This window comes from Mirounga leonina, unplaced genomic scaffold (genome assembly GCF_011800145.1).
Source record: "Mirounga leonina isolate KUSES-001 unplaced genomic scaffold, KU_Mleo_1.0 Mir_201, whole genome shotgun sequence".
Taxonomy (NCBI): domain Eukaryota; kingdom Metazoa; phylum Chordata; class Mammalia; order Carnivora; family Phocidae; genus Mirounga; species Mirounga leonina.
This window is the reverse complement of record NW_023270504.1, coordinates 23,263,261-23,278,191: the sequence shown is the minus strand read 5'-3', so window position 1 is coordinate 23,278,191 and position 14,931 is coordinate 23,263,261. Positions and strand designations below refer to the sequence as shown.

The following is a 14,931-nucleotide window of genomic DNA, read 5'->3' as shown; positions in this document are numbered from 1 at the left end:
ATTTTAGCTGTCCTGACTCCATATTTTCTTGTTGGGGACCCTGGCTCTGACTACCTAACTGTCCAACTAACTCCTAACATAAGGAAATAATTAAAGTTAAAATAGGTCATGATGGTGGGGTTCTGATCTGTTAGAATTAGTATCCTTATAAGATGAGCCACCAGAGAGCTTGCTTGCTCGCTCTCTTCCTGTACACATGCACCAAGGAAAGGCCACGGGAAACCACGGTGAGAAGGACACTGCAACCCAATGGGGGAGTTCTCAGCAGATATCAACCCTGCAGGCTGCTTCATCTTGGACTTCCAGTGTCCCCAGCTGTGAGCAAATAAATTTCTGTTGTTTAAGTTACCCAGTCTAGGGTATTTTGTTATGGCCGCCTAAGCAGACTGATACACACACGTATATTCACCTTGTACAACAGAGCTCCAGAAGTTTCTCATCTTGTGGCACTGAAACTATAACCATTAAATAACTTCCCCATTCCTCCCGCTCCCCAGCTCCAGCAATCACCATTCTATTTTCTGTTTCTATGAATTGACTACTTTAGATATCTCATGTATGTGGAATCATAGAGTATTTGTCTTTGTGTGTGTGTGTGATGGGCTTATTTCATTTATCATAATGTCTTCAAGGTTCCTCCATGTTGTAGAGTGACACAATTTTCTTCCTTTTTAAGATTGAATAATATCCCATTTTACATATAGACCACATTTTGTTTCTGTTGTCTTCTTTTTAAGGGCATCAACATTTGTTCTTATAGGCAGCTAAATTACTGGTAGATCTTTTTGGTTCTGTCAGGCTTTACTTTTTTTTCCCTTGGTTCATGCTGATCAGCACTGCATCACCTCGGGTCTCTACTGGCTGTTGGCCCTGCAGGAGACCGTCTCAACGTGGGGACTGGCAGGGGCTTGTCCTCTGCCTGTGCAGCCTAGCTCTTAGCCAAGGACCATGGTGGATTCCTATATCATTTTTTGGACACCTCTCTCGGCAGTCTCTCATCAGTTACCCTGCCCTGCAAACCCCAGGCACGTAAACAGCTCAAAACTTGCATCTCTGCCTCCTCTGTTTAGGATTCATTTTCCTGCTTTGGGCCAGAAAGTGCCCCGAGGTAGGGTAATGCCACGGTGATACTGGTGCTCACCTTTGCATGTTCTGTTCTTTCAGGGATCACAGTGCTGCCTATACTCTCTGCCTGAAAACAGTTGCCTGTGTGTTTTGTTGTATATAGTTCTTTGGCTGAAGAGCAAGTCCAGTCTTACTCTGTCATGGTGGGAAGCAGGACTATACTAGGTTTTTTTTTTAATTATTTAAACTTTTATTATTTTAAAGTAATCTCTGTGCCCAATGTGGGGCTCAAACTCGTGACCCTGAGATCAAGAGTCACACACTCTACCAACTGAGCCAGCCAGGTGCCCCAGAGCTGTACTAGTTCTTATTAGTATGCTGTCCCTGCTTTTCATCTCTTTCCTGTCTTGAACTTATGTAGAGTTTTAATTCTGTTTCTGTTTTCCTTATTTTAACTTTTTATTAATGTTTCACCTATTAGAAATATATTATTCACCCTTTAGATTGTATTTATTTGATTTGTTCCCCTTATAGTTGTCTTTGCATACAAAAAGAAGAGAAAAAGGAGAGAAAATTTAATGGAATTTCTGACCTGGTCAAGTGTAAAGATTAGAGCACAATCGGGAAGATATTTGGGGGAACAGAGGGGTACAGCATATTCACAAAACATATATCTGGGAAATAGCTCATTTTCCTCATGATGCCAGGCACATGCAGCCAACAGTCCATTTCTCTTGTCACATATGCTTAACCAAACGCTCCAAGAAATGATGAAATGGGTCCCATTTGGCATGCATCTATTTTCTCAAAAGGAAACAAAGCAAATATAAAATCTGAGATAAATTCATAACTAAGAACACTGTCATTTTTATTCCAGTTTCCACAACTGAAGTTGCTGGACTTCAGAGCAACTTCTTGCTGAATAGACTTAGTGACATGGCAATCAATTTAATATGTATTTTATGAGTATCTAGAGAGAGTGGTGAGGCAAAAAAAAAAAAAAAATCACAGTTTAGAATATTAATTTTTTAAATTATTTATTGTTATGTTAATCACCATACATTACATCATTAGTTTTAGATGTAGTGTTCCATGATTCATTGTTTGTGCATAACACCCAGTGCTCCATGCAGAACGTGCCTTCTTTAATATCCATCACCAGGCTAACCCATCCTCCCACCCCCTTCCCCTCTAGAACCCTCAGTTTGTTTTTCAGAGTCCATTGTCTCTCATAGTTCGTCTCCCCCTCCAATTTCCCCCCTTCATTCTTCCCCCTTCATTAGAATATTAATTTCTTAATCAGCTCCAGATTTTGAGTCATTTCCTGAAAAATTACTTCTGTTTTTATCATGCTGGACCATTTGAAAAAAAAAAAACAAAACTTGAAAACCTTCAGATTTCCTGCTTGCAGTTTAGACATTGGGCTGTTTCCTCACTGACATGTGTCTCTTCACACTTCTGTAATTTTACTTTCTCAACTGAATGTGAATGATATTAGTTGGAGATGACTGACAATGATATTTATTCTGTGTTACAGTTGTCTACTGAACCTCAAGCCCAGAATGACTACAGACCACAGCAAAAAGGTAAGTTAATCAAGTTAGTGTGCAAAACCATGCACAGTGCCCATAGACTAAGGGATGAGTGGGAGGTAGAATAAGTTTGGAGGAGAGGATGCAGAAAAATCAAGGGTAATTTGAAGGAATACATTTGGTTCAGTTGGAAGTCCAGACTTGGGGTATGAAAATCTGGTATACGGTCAAGGATCTGATCTTAGTTAAGTCTCAGGTAAAGTCTTTTCTGACTATTCACTTCTAAGGTCTCATCTATGAAACCCAAGCTAAGGCTGTTTAAATTCTAAGTACCTCTGTTTTTCTGACTATTAAATTGGGAGAAAGACCTCAGTAACTTTGCTAATGGGTAATAGTAAGAGTTTGTCAGAAAAGAAACTGATTCACATTACCTAGGTTCCCCTCCCACAGTATTGCACCAGAGTGTGACAGGGATAGGAAGAAGGCATTAAGAATACTACAAATAAGTATTCCCAGTGACTCTGGGGATTTGAGGATGAAAAAGACATTTTTACGTGGAGCCCTGAGAGAACACTTTCTGAGACAGGCAGATCATAGTATAAGAGCCAAAATTAATATTTGATTTTATATCTTAGGCAATAAACTCCCATAAAGTATGTTCTTTAGTACGGCTTCGTCAGCTTTCTCTCTTTTTGCTACATAGTCTTATTATTATAATTTTTAGTGTTGTTCTTTGAAAGCATTGCTATAATTTGCTACATCATTCCAGTATACTTGGACATTGAGACTTATTTTCATTACTATAATTTATATGGCATTGGATATTTTCATTTATATATAGATATCTTTCTTTCGGATTATATCTGTACCAATTTCTAAGGAATAGAAACGTTAAGTCAAAGGAATCTACATTCTAGAGTTTAAGTGCAAGGTCACACAGCTGGTGGTAAGTTGAAACTTGAATATAATTATTTTGATTTCTAGGCAAGTGATTTTTTATTTATATACAGTTCACATTGCACATTCTTGTTTGCTGCCAGTATGCTCATTTCCACCGCAGCTTTCCAGGGTACTCTACCTGGGAATAGGAAAACAGACCAGGAGCTTTAAAATTAAATTAAAAATCTCTTTACAAAATTATTACATGTTTATTATGGAAAATAGGGAATCTCTGAAAGCAGATATAAGAAAACAATCACTAATAATTTTACAACAACGTGGGATTATTACTGTTACTATTTTGATCTATTTTTGCCTGTCTGTGCCGACGTACTATATATACTCTACTAAGAGGCTTTTAATATGTATATTTCTAAAGTAAATTTTTAAAAAATTTTAAATTTCGCTTAATTTCTTGAATTGGATTGTGGTTACAAAAATGCAGTTAAGTTTTGATACCTTTTTTTCATTTCGCATAACATCTAAAATCATTTATTTCATTTAATATTTTACTATAGTGAAAATGTATTTTCTTTTCTTTTTTAAGATTTTATTTATTTGTCAGAGAGAGAGAGCACACAAGCAGGGGGAGCGGCAGGCAGAGGGAGAAGCAGGCTCGCTGCTGAGCAAGGAGCCCCATGCGGGACTCCATCCCAGGACCCTGAGCCAAAGGCAGACGCTTACCCAGCTGAGCCATCCAGGCATCCCGAAAATGTATTTTCTTTTTTTTTTTTTTTTTTTGGCGAGAGAGAGAATGAGAGAGAGCACGAGAGGGAGGAGGGTCAGAGGGAGAAGCAGACTCCCTGCTGAGCAGGGCGCCCGATGTGGGACTCGATCCCGGGACTCCAGGATCATGACCTGAGCCGAAGGCAGTCGCTTAACCAACTGAGCCACCCAGGTGCCCCCGAAAATGTATTTTCTTATGTCACTAGAAATCTAGTGTTTTTGTATGTATCAGTCCAAATATTTATCATGCAGAACTCTCTCATTTTAAAGATACCACTCACTATAAATTTTTCCTTTTTAAAAAGATTTTATTTATTTATTTTAGAGATAGAGAAAGAGAGCATGAGAAGGGGGAGGAGTAGAGGGAGAGGGACAAACAGACTTCATGCTGAGCGCAGAGCCCAACACGGGGGTTGATCCCATGCCCTTGGATCATGACCTGAGCCGAAATCAAGAGTCGGACACTTAACCAACTAAGCCACCCAGGCACTCCTCACTATGAATTTCTTTCTTTTAAGAAGTTCAGAACGCTAGGGTGCCTGGGTGGCTCAGTTGTTAAGCGTCTGCCTTCGGCTCAGGTCATGATCCCAGGGTCCTGGGATCGAGCCCCCCATCGTGCTCCCTGCTCCATGGGGAGTCTGCTTCTCCCTCTCCCACTCCCCCTGCTTGTGTTCCCTCTCTCGCTATCTCTGTCTCTGTCATATAAATAAATAAAATCTTTAAAAAAAAAAAAAAGAAGTTCAGAATGCTAAAATAAATTTTAAAAAAGTGTGGGGTGGGGGGCCCTGGGTGACGCAATTGGTTAGGCATTTGACTCTTGATTTTGGCTCAGGTCATGGTCTCAGGGTTCTGGGATTGAACTCCCTGTCGGGCTCTATGGTGGGCATGGAACCTGCTTAAGATTCTCTTTCTACCTCTCCCTCACTTAACAACAATGATTAAAAAAAAGAAGTTCAGAATGCTTCATGGATATACACACATGTCTCCAGGGTAATTTATCTAAAATTTAAGTAATAAAGTGAGGCCCCAAATAGAATTAATTTCCAAATTTCCAAATTAAAGATTACCAGATAAAAAGGGTCAAAACTAGCCCTTAAATTCTTACTTTATACATTTTTGTTCTTTACAAATAACTCCTACATTGTCAGACTATGAGACCACTATGATTTTGAAATAAAAGTGGGTTAAGAAGAATTTCCATTTTCCAAATGAAGGAAAATAGCATTCTTATATGTAACATAGTTAATATGAAGTAGTGTTCCATCCTTAAATATATCAACCTAAACTCGTTGTTTTTTCAGTAATGACAGCTTACAAAGCATTCCTGAGATGTAGGTTATTTTATTTTTATTTAAAATGTAGTTATTTAAATTTTGAATAGGTAATACCCCCACATGGTTCAAAACACAGAAGGTGCAAAAGAAAACAAGGTAAAAAGTATCCCTCCTCTTTTTTTCTTCAGGGACTTATGTCCCCTCCCCAGAGGCAAACAACATTATCAGATTCTTTTTTTTTTTTAACTTTATTTTTTATTTATTTATTTTTTTAAGATTTTATTTATTTGCGAGAGAGAGAGAATGAGAGACAGAGAGCATGAGAGGGAGGAGGGTCAGAGGGAGAAGCGGGCTCCCCGCCGAGTCGGGAGCCCGATGCGGGACTCGATCCCGGGACTCCAGGATCATGACCTGAGCCGAAGGCAGTCGCTCAACCAACTGAGCCACCATTATCAGATTCTTGTGTCTACTTTCAGAGATACTAGCATACATTGTTCTGCAGAATGTTTCTTTCCCTGTACTATATATCTTTTTTTTTTTAATTCCCTGTACTATATATCTTGAAAATCACTTCCTATCTGTAAAAAAAAAACCATGTCTTTATTCCTTTGTTAGAAGTTACATATTCACTTTATGGCTATATCAAAATGTATTTGACTGGTCTATAACATTTTCTCCTAAAAATACTGTTGCCATGAATTGGCTTCTAAATATGACAGGTTTCACATGGGTGAGTATCTGTAGGAAAAAATCCTCAAAGAGAAATTGCTGGATCAAAGGATAAATGCCTTTGCAATTTTTGTAGACGTTGCCAAATTGTCCTTCAAAGAGGTTGTACCAATTAATATTTTCACCACTAAAGCGTGAAACTGTAAGTCACAATTTCAAAAGAAAAAAGTTGTTGTTTTTTTTTTTTAAAGATTAATTTATTTCGGCGCCTGGGTGGCTCAGTCAGTTGGACGTCTGCTTTCAGCTCAGGTCATGATCCCAGGGTCCTGGGATCCAGTCTCACATCAGGCTCCTTGCTCAGTGAGGAGCCTGCTTCTCTCTCTCCCCCTCCCCCTGCTTATGTTCCCTCTTTCTGTCAGATAAAGAAATATATCATATCTTTAAAAAAAAATCTCTAGGGGAACCTGGTGGCTCAATCAGTTAAGCGTCTGCCTTTGGCTCAGGTCATGATCCCAGGGTCCTGGGATCAAGCCCCTCATCAGGCTTCCTCCTCAGGGGGGAGTCTGTCCCTCTCCCTCTGCTCCTCCCCCCTTCTCATGCTCTCTCTCTTTCAAATAAATAAAATCTTTAAAAAAATATATCTCAAAAAAATATATCTTTATGGTTAAAAAAAGTTAAAATAAACAAGGACAATAACATAAATGGAAAGAAAGAAAGAAAGAAATCAAGCAAAAGTTTCTGTGGTCCCTAAAATACCCAGAGAAGGTTAAATTTGGACTTTGATCAGTTAAGGATATCTGTAGTAGTGTATATTAAAAAATATAAACAGAATGTATAGCTTCTAAACTAGTAGTGGGAAAAGAATAAATGATCAATAATACAAAAAGAAAAATAGAAGATTAGGTATAAACACAAATATATCAGCTGCTACATGGACTAAAAGGAACTAAATGCTCCTGTAAAAAGATGAAGATTGTCAGATTGAATTTTAAAAAAGAATCTAATATATGCTGTCAATTAGAAAAAGATCTAACATAATTCAGACAAGGTGAAAGTAAAAGATGGAAAAATGTACTGCACAAACATTAACTAAAAGGAAGCTAGTTATTATTTAATTATTATATTGATTATCATGCAAAATAGACTTCAAGGCTGGAAGAATTTCTTGGGAGAAAGAGGGTCATATTTATAAGGACAAAAGTTACAATTCAAATATAAATACCTATATTTGCATGTATAATTTTGTGTCTGCTTAAAACATGGGTGAGTATCTGTAGGAAAGATGCATGACACAAAAACTGAACTATAGGGAGAAATGAATAGCTCTGCAATTATTGTAGGAGACTTCAAGTTTTCTCATAATTGATATAAAAAAGTCAGACAAAAATTTTACAGCATAATTAAATTTTGACACATACAGAATATCATATCCACCAAGTGCAAAATAATTTTTTTCAAACACACAGGGAACATTTGCAAAATTGAATATATAATGGGCATAAAAAAAGTTTAAACAAATTTCAAAGGACTGAAATCATACATGGCATATCTTCTTTCCTCAGTGTACTTAAGTCAGAAACTAGAAACAACAACAAAGCAAACCAGCAAAAAAGAGGGAATAAACTAACACATTTAGTATTTAATATAATCTATGGTTCAAAGAAGAAGTTGGAAAGAAAATTTAGAACATTTCAACTGAATGATAAAAATCCTAAATACCAAATATGTAGGGTACAGTTAAAGCTGTACTTTTAGGAAACTTCTAGTCTTAAATATTTATATTAAAAAGCCGGAAGGAGGGCGCCTGGGTGGCTCAGTTGGTTAAGCGTCTGCCTTTGGCTCAGGTCATGATCCCAGGGTCCTGGGATCAAGTCCCACATTGGGCTCCCTGCTCTGTGGGGAGCCTGCTTCTCCCTCTCCTCCCCACTTGTGCTCTCTCTCTCACTATCTCTGTCTCTCTCTCTCTCAAATAAATAAAATCTAAAAAAAAATTAAAAAAAAAAAAAAGCTGAAAGGATATGGAGCACCTGGGTGGTGCAGTTGGTTGAGCATCTGACTCTTGGTTTTGGCCCATGTCATGATCTCGGGGGTGTTAGATGGAGCCCCAAGTCGGGCTCCATGCTCAGCATGGAACCTGCTTCAGTTTCTCTCTCTCTCTGCTGCTACCCCAACTTCTAAAATAAATTAATAAATAAATCTTTTTTTAGCTGAAAGGATAAAAATTACTGAGTCAAATATCCATCTAAAAAATAGAATACTTCTTTAATGTATAAAAAAGGAGAAATAAAATACAAAGAAAGTAGAAGCAAATAATATAGTTAACAGCAGAAATTAATAATAAGAAAACACATCCACAAAAAAATAAAATAAATAAAACAGAAAACACGCATATAATAGAGAGACATGCAACAATAGACAAAGTTGGTTCCTTAAAAAACCAAATAAACCAACAACAACAGCAAAAAACAACATACAGATATCTGGCTAGACTAACCAGGAAAAGCTTAGAAGTCACAAATAAATAGGGGATCCAAAAGAATCTATCATATTCAGAGATTTAAGTAAGTTTACTAGATACAAAATGATATATAAAACTCCATTACACTTCCATATCCCAGCAACAAACAGGGAAAAAAAAATAGAAAAAGAGGGCGCCTGGGTGGCTCAGTTGGTTAAGTGACTGCCTTCAGCTCAGGTCATGATCCTGGAGTCCCTGGATCGAGTCCCGCATCGGGCTCCCTGCTCGGCAGGGAGTCTGCTTCTCCCTCTGACCCTCCCCCCTCTCATGTGCTCTCTCTCTCTCATTCTCTCTGTCTCAAATAAATAAATAAAATCTTTAAAAAAAAAAATAGAAAAAGATACTACTTAAATAGCTTCAACAATATTAAGAAACTACTTATAAATATAACCAAGGATGCCCAAAATTCTAGAGAAATTAAAATTCTTGTATAGTGCATATAAATAAGTGGAGAGAGATTGTGATCATGAATTAGAAGATTTGATATGTTCAGATGTCAAATATTCCAACAGGTCTTCTATTGATTTATAGATTTAACATAATCCTATCCCAAATTTTAATGTAGAGTTGGTGGTGGGGGGGTACATTATACAGCTATTTTAGTTAAAACACTGCTGTTGGAATGCCTGGGTGGCTCAGTTGGTTGGGCGACTGCCTTTAGCTCGGGTCATGATCCCAGGGTCCTGGGATCGAGTCCCACGTCGGGCTCCCTGCTCAGCAGGGAGCCTGCTTCTCCCTCTGCCTGCCGCTCCCCCTTCTTGTACTCTCACTCTCTCTCTATCTCTAGCAGATAAATAAATAAAATCTTAAAAAAAACCCAAAAACACAACACTGCTGTTGATGCTGGAGTAGACAAATAGACCAATGGAATTGAATATAGAGAGGTCAGAAAAGGACATACACATTTTTGGAAACTTCATATATATTGATATTGAAAAATCCAGAAAAATTTATACATATAAATTTTTATATTTTTATATCTATAATATTTATATATAAATTATATATATTAGTAAGTTTATGTATATATAAAAGCACCAACTGCAAGAAAAAGAAAAGGCAGTCTTTTTTAAAGAGAACTGTCTAGAGGGTGAGTTAGAAGAGGCCATTCAGAAAGTGGAAAAAGACACAGAGAAAGAGATGTGATATACTGGTGATAAGAGGGAGATTTTGAAATGGAGAAGAGAATGAGAATTGCATTATCAATTTTTTTCTAGTCAAAATATGTATTTTTTAAATTGGGTTAAATGGTATTACAGGGGCGCCTGGGTGGTTCAGTGGTTAAGCATCTGCCCTCGGCTCAGGTCATGATCCCAGGGTCCTGGGATCCAGTCTCGAATCAGGCTCCTTGCTCAGTGAGGAGCCTGCTTCTCCTCCTCCCCCTCTTCCTGCTCATGCATTCTCTTTCACGCTCTCTCTTTCTCTCAAACAAATAAAATCTTTAGAAAAAAATAAAGATTAATTTATTTATTTTGGTGGGGAGGGACAGAGGGAGAGAAAGAATCCTGAGGCAGACTCCCTGCTGAGCAGGGAGCCTGACATGGGGCTTGATCCCAAGACCCTGAGATCGTGACCTGAGCTGAAATTGAGTTGGCTGCTTAACAGACTGAGCCATTCAGTGCCCCCCCACAAAAAAAGTATTCTTTTTTTTTTTTTAAGATTTTATTTATTTATTTGCCAGAGAGAGAGAGAGTACAAGCAGGGGGAGTGGCAGGCAGAGGGAGAAGCAGGCCCAGCACTGAGCAAGGAGCCTGATGCGGGACCCATCCCGGGAGCCTGGGATCATGACCTGAGCCGAAGGCAGACACTTAACCGACTGAGCCACCCAGGCATCCCAAGAAAAAAGTATTCTTCACTTGATAAATGTAGGATGTTCCTTGGTAAAGAGGTGGGTTGTTACTCTAGACTTTAGAGCAAATCCCTGATATCCAGCAAAGAAACTTTTAGGGCCTAGGTCTCAGTTCTCACTAGGCCAAATTTCTTCAAGGCTCCAGATATCCTTCCTTTGCCTTTTCTTTTCCTTCAACTTTTATTCTAACTCAGGATTTTGTTTTGGATTCTGTTTTTGCAGTTTCTTCTTCCAGGTTCCCTCTCTCATGCCATGTGGCAATAGCTTTGGGACTTCTGAACATCATTTTTGTGTGTTTCCTGCTTGTCCAGTGGATTCGCTGCCAGGGTAAGTACTAACTTAAGTTAAAATCTTTTATTTTGCCTATTTTTTTAAAAAGTTTATTTATTTAAGTAATCTCTACACTCAATGTGGGGCTTGAACTCATGACCCTGAGATCAAGAGTTGCATGCTTTTCTGACTAAAGTAGTCAGAAGTATCCCTATTTTACCTATATTTTGTTATAAAAGCAACATAACATAACATTTGAAAAATGAAAAATAATGCCAGCAAAATAAATCATCACTTGTACACAACAACATTTCCTGGGTATCGTCTCCTAGGCTTTGACTACAGGCATTTGTGTAAGTATTTATTCTTTTAACAAAGAATACCAAGTCCTCTAAAATTTTCCCCACCTTTTTTTTTTTTTTAAAGTAAGACTGGGTATTATATCATAAACACTTTCCTAATACCATATCTATTATGATAATCAAATTAAAATTATATTATTTATGTATTGTGTTTAACTTTTCACAAAATAGATATATCAAAATTTAATTAAATATATTCTGCTTTTTTTCCAGTTAGAGTGCTTTCACATTGAAGTGAAATTTTCTAGATTTAATTCTTCTAGATCATTAACTATGATGATCCAGAAAGCCCTCAGTTTATTATTTTATAATCCAGAGTGCTGACTAAGTTTATGTTATCTGGAGATGATTGTTATACGGACTTTATTCATTAGGACTCTAAGGGTTCAGGGGCGCCTGGGTGGCTCAGTCGGTTAACTGTCTGCCTTCGGCTCAGGTCGTGATCCCGGGGTCCTGGGATCGAGCCCCGCATCGGGCTCCTTGCTCATCGGGGAGCCTGCTTCTCCCTTTCCCTCTGCCGGCTGCTCTGCCTACATGTGCTTTCTCTCTCTGTCTCTCTGTCAAATAAATTAAAAAAATCTTTTAAAAAAAAAAAAAAGGACTCTATGGGTTCAGCCCTAGGACCTCTACCTCAGACCCAAGTCCTTTGACAGAAAGAGACTCCAAGGAAGTTGGGAATTTCTTATTCAGGCTGGATAATGTCACAGATGTATGGAAAAAGCACAAATTTATAAGGTGCCAACCGTATAGCTTGATTTACAGAACCCTATATTGGTCACATGCCAAGCCACAGAAAAGTTGTCTAATTCTGACATTTTTAAAAAGGACTACCTTCGCTACTTTTTAACCCCCAAACCTAGATTAGGTATATAACCTATTGTGCAGTCATGTATTCACACTCGTTTGCTATAATGATTCATATGCGCCTGTCGTGGAATTGTGCCAGTGAGGGGTTTATACAAATGTATTTTATGAAAGTAGAAAATCAATAGAATTATGGAACCTTGGCTGAAATGACCTCGAAAGCTTATTCAGTTCCCTTTCATTTTCACAGAACTATAATCCAGCCATTTTTTAAAAAGATTTTATTTGTTTGAGAGAGAGAGAGATCGAGCATGAGGCAGGGAGAGGGGCAGAGGGCAAGGGAGAAGCAGACTCAACCGCTGAGCAGGGAGCTCAACGCAGGGTTTATTCCTAGGAGCCCAAGATCATGACCTGAGCTGAAGGCAGATGTTTAAGGCAGACACTTAACTGACTGAGTCACTGAGGCACCCCCCCCTTTTAAGATATAATCCAGCCATTTTAAAGGAGTGAGAATGTTCTGTATTTAAAAGAGCCCTGTGAAGAAATTACATCACTTCTCACTTTAGCATCTGATATCCTTCTCTGTCAGAAACTTGTTTGATAAATTCTTTTTGCTGAAGTGTAAGTCTTTTATCTAATATCTAGTGATGACAATCACATTTGTGATAAAAGATAAAACACCTATCTTTCACTTTAGTTAAGTTTGCTTTTTCTAGTTTCTGTCCTTTTCTGTTTTTTTTTTTTTTTTTTAAAGATTTTATTTATTTATTTGACAGAGAGAGAGACAGCGAGAGAAGGAACACAAGCAAGGGGAGCGGGAGAGGGAGAAGCAGGCTCCCCACTGGGCAGGGAGCCCGATGCGGGGCTCAATCCCAGGACCCTGGGATCATGACCTGAGCCGAAGGCAGACGCTCAACGACTGAGCCACCCAGGCGCCCTGTCCTTTTCTGTTTTTAAAAGATTTTATTTATTTGACAGAGAGAGCAAGAGAGCACAAGCAGGGGGATCAGTAGAAGGAGAGGGAGAAGCAGGCTCCCTGCCGAGCAGGGAGCCCGATACGGTGCTCAGACCCAGGACCCTGAGATCATGACCTGAGCCGAAGGCAGATGCTTAAACATCTGAGCCACCCAGGCGCCCCTGTCCTTTTCTTTTGCGTTATCATGGGGTATCGGTTGAAGTTGGGCATTCTGGAAAATTTGGCCTGATTTCAGCAATGTATATTATGCAGTTACGCAGCGCGTGCACTAAGCCTACATAGACAATGGACTGATACATATAATGCAGATGCTTAGTTATTTTTATCTGGTATGAATACAGCGTATGTGCATAAAGATCTCTAGCACAAGTGTTGTACTCTGTCCATGGTGCTCTGCCAGGTTGTATCCATTTCCTTACCTGCTTTAGTCATAGTCACACGCTTAAGTAGTGGAATGCACAGTAGTAGTGATAGAGTTGGACATCATGAAGTTTTTAATTTGAGGGAAGGCATTGTTGTGCATTTCTCTAAACCTTAGTCTGAAAGGTGGTGGGGCAAGGAAGATGGGGGGGCCGCCATGTTCTATTTATCTCCCATTTCATTTCCAAGACTAAGTGGTCCATAAAGATGTGAACCAGGTCCTCTTCCTTTCCAGGTTCCAAGTGTACCACTTGTCACAGTTGTCCAGACCTCTGGATGAAGTATGGTAACTACTGTTATTACTTCTCAGTGGAGAAAAAAGACTGGAATTCTAGTCTGGAATTCTGCCTAGCTGAAGACTCACATCTCCTTATGTTCACAGACAACCAGGAAATGGTAAATGCAAACATTTAGCAAATGTCGGTTGTTTTGTTGGTGAATGCTGTTCCAATGTACTGTGTATTCTCTTTTGAGGAACAAAAGGAACGCTCTTCTCTTTCCCTCTCCTTCTCTCTCCTCTTTCTTTCCCTTCCTTCCTCCTCCTCTACCCCTGCTCCTTTCCTCTCCTTCCTACTCCTTACCCTTTCTCTGCTTGACCCAGCAGCCCTCAGGTACGGAAACTTAGATGTTTGCGTACTCCTCTATGTGTGTATGTGTGTGCTGGAGGTGGAAGGATGGGGAGTATTACAGATAGAAATTAGGCGTGAAATACAGGTCTAATTAAAAGAAAGCATTAGATCCAGAAACATACGGGTCCAACAACAAGGAGGCAGCAGATTCCTATGCAAAAGCTGGTGGAATTTGGGAGGGAGTGGAAGAGAGAGAGATCATGGGGACAGAGAGACTGTGGCGAGGGCTTAAATGCCTTTTTCAGTAATTTCCCTTCATTCACTGGAATCCAGTAGTTCTAGGCTAGCAAACATTTGGTATGAGGCATAGGGCATGAAGAAGAAGCAGTTCCAGAGAGCTGGGAAAGAAGAAAGGACAGTGTGTATGTGTGTGTGTGTGTGTGTGTGTGTGTGTGAGAGAGAGAGAGAGAGAGAGAGAGAGAGAGAGATCTTAACCTCCTTGCAGGGCTAAGCTGCAGGGCTCCACTTCCTATATGCCTCTCAGAGCCTTCCTTTCCACCCAGTAGTCTCCTGGAGGAGAGCTCGTTATTAATCCTAGGGCATCTCAAGGTAATATAAGGAATTGACATCCTGAGATAACCTGGTACAAAAATCTAATTCTGACTTGTCAATGTAAATAACATATACAAAGAAAATAAATCCTAGTTAGGTATTTATTTATTTATTTATTTATTTATTATTTATTTATTTATTTTAGAGATTTTATTTATTTATTTGACAGAGAGAGAGAGCACACAAGCAGAAGGAGAGGGAGAAGCAGGCTCCCCGATAAGCAGGGAGCCCAATGTGGGGACTCGATCCCAGGACCTGAGACAAAGGCAGACGCTTAACCAACTGAGCCACCCAGGCATCCCCCCAGTCAGGTTTTTAGTGCTAATTTCATGTTGATTTTTGTGTG

At 39.0% G+C, this 14,931-nt stretch overlaps 1 protein-coding gene across 5 annotated transcripts in view; it reads left to right on the top strand.

The window, feature by feature from the left end:
- KLRG1 (killer cell lectin like receptor G1) overlaps positions 1–14,931 on the top strand; it is a 43,107-nt gene that overhangs the window by 8,397 nt on the left and 19,779 nt on the right. For 4 of the 5 annotated variants that reach the window (XM_035028286.1, XM_035028284.1, XM_035028283.1 and 1 more), the window contains exons 2-4: positions 2,603–2,651; positions 10,795–10,899; positions 13,640–13,800. In XM_035028286.1, coding sequence (XP_034884177.1) covers positions 13,681–13,800 — 120 coding nt within the window. In that variant the 5' untranslated portion in view covers positions 2,603–2,651; positions 10,795–10,899; positions 13,640–13,680. Of the gene's footprint in view, positions 1–2,421; positions 2,652–10,794; positions 10,900–13,639; positions 13,801–14,931 lie in introns of those variants that run through there. The other variant, XM_035028282.1, reaches the window with a different exon arrangement.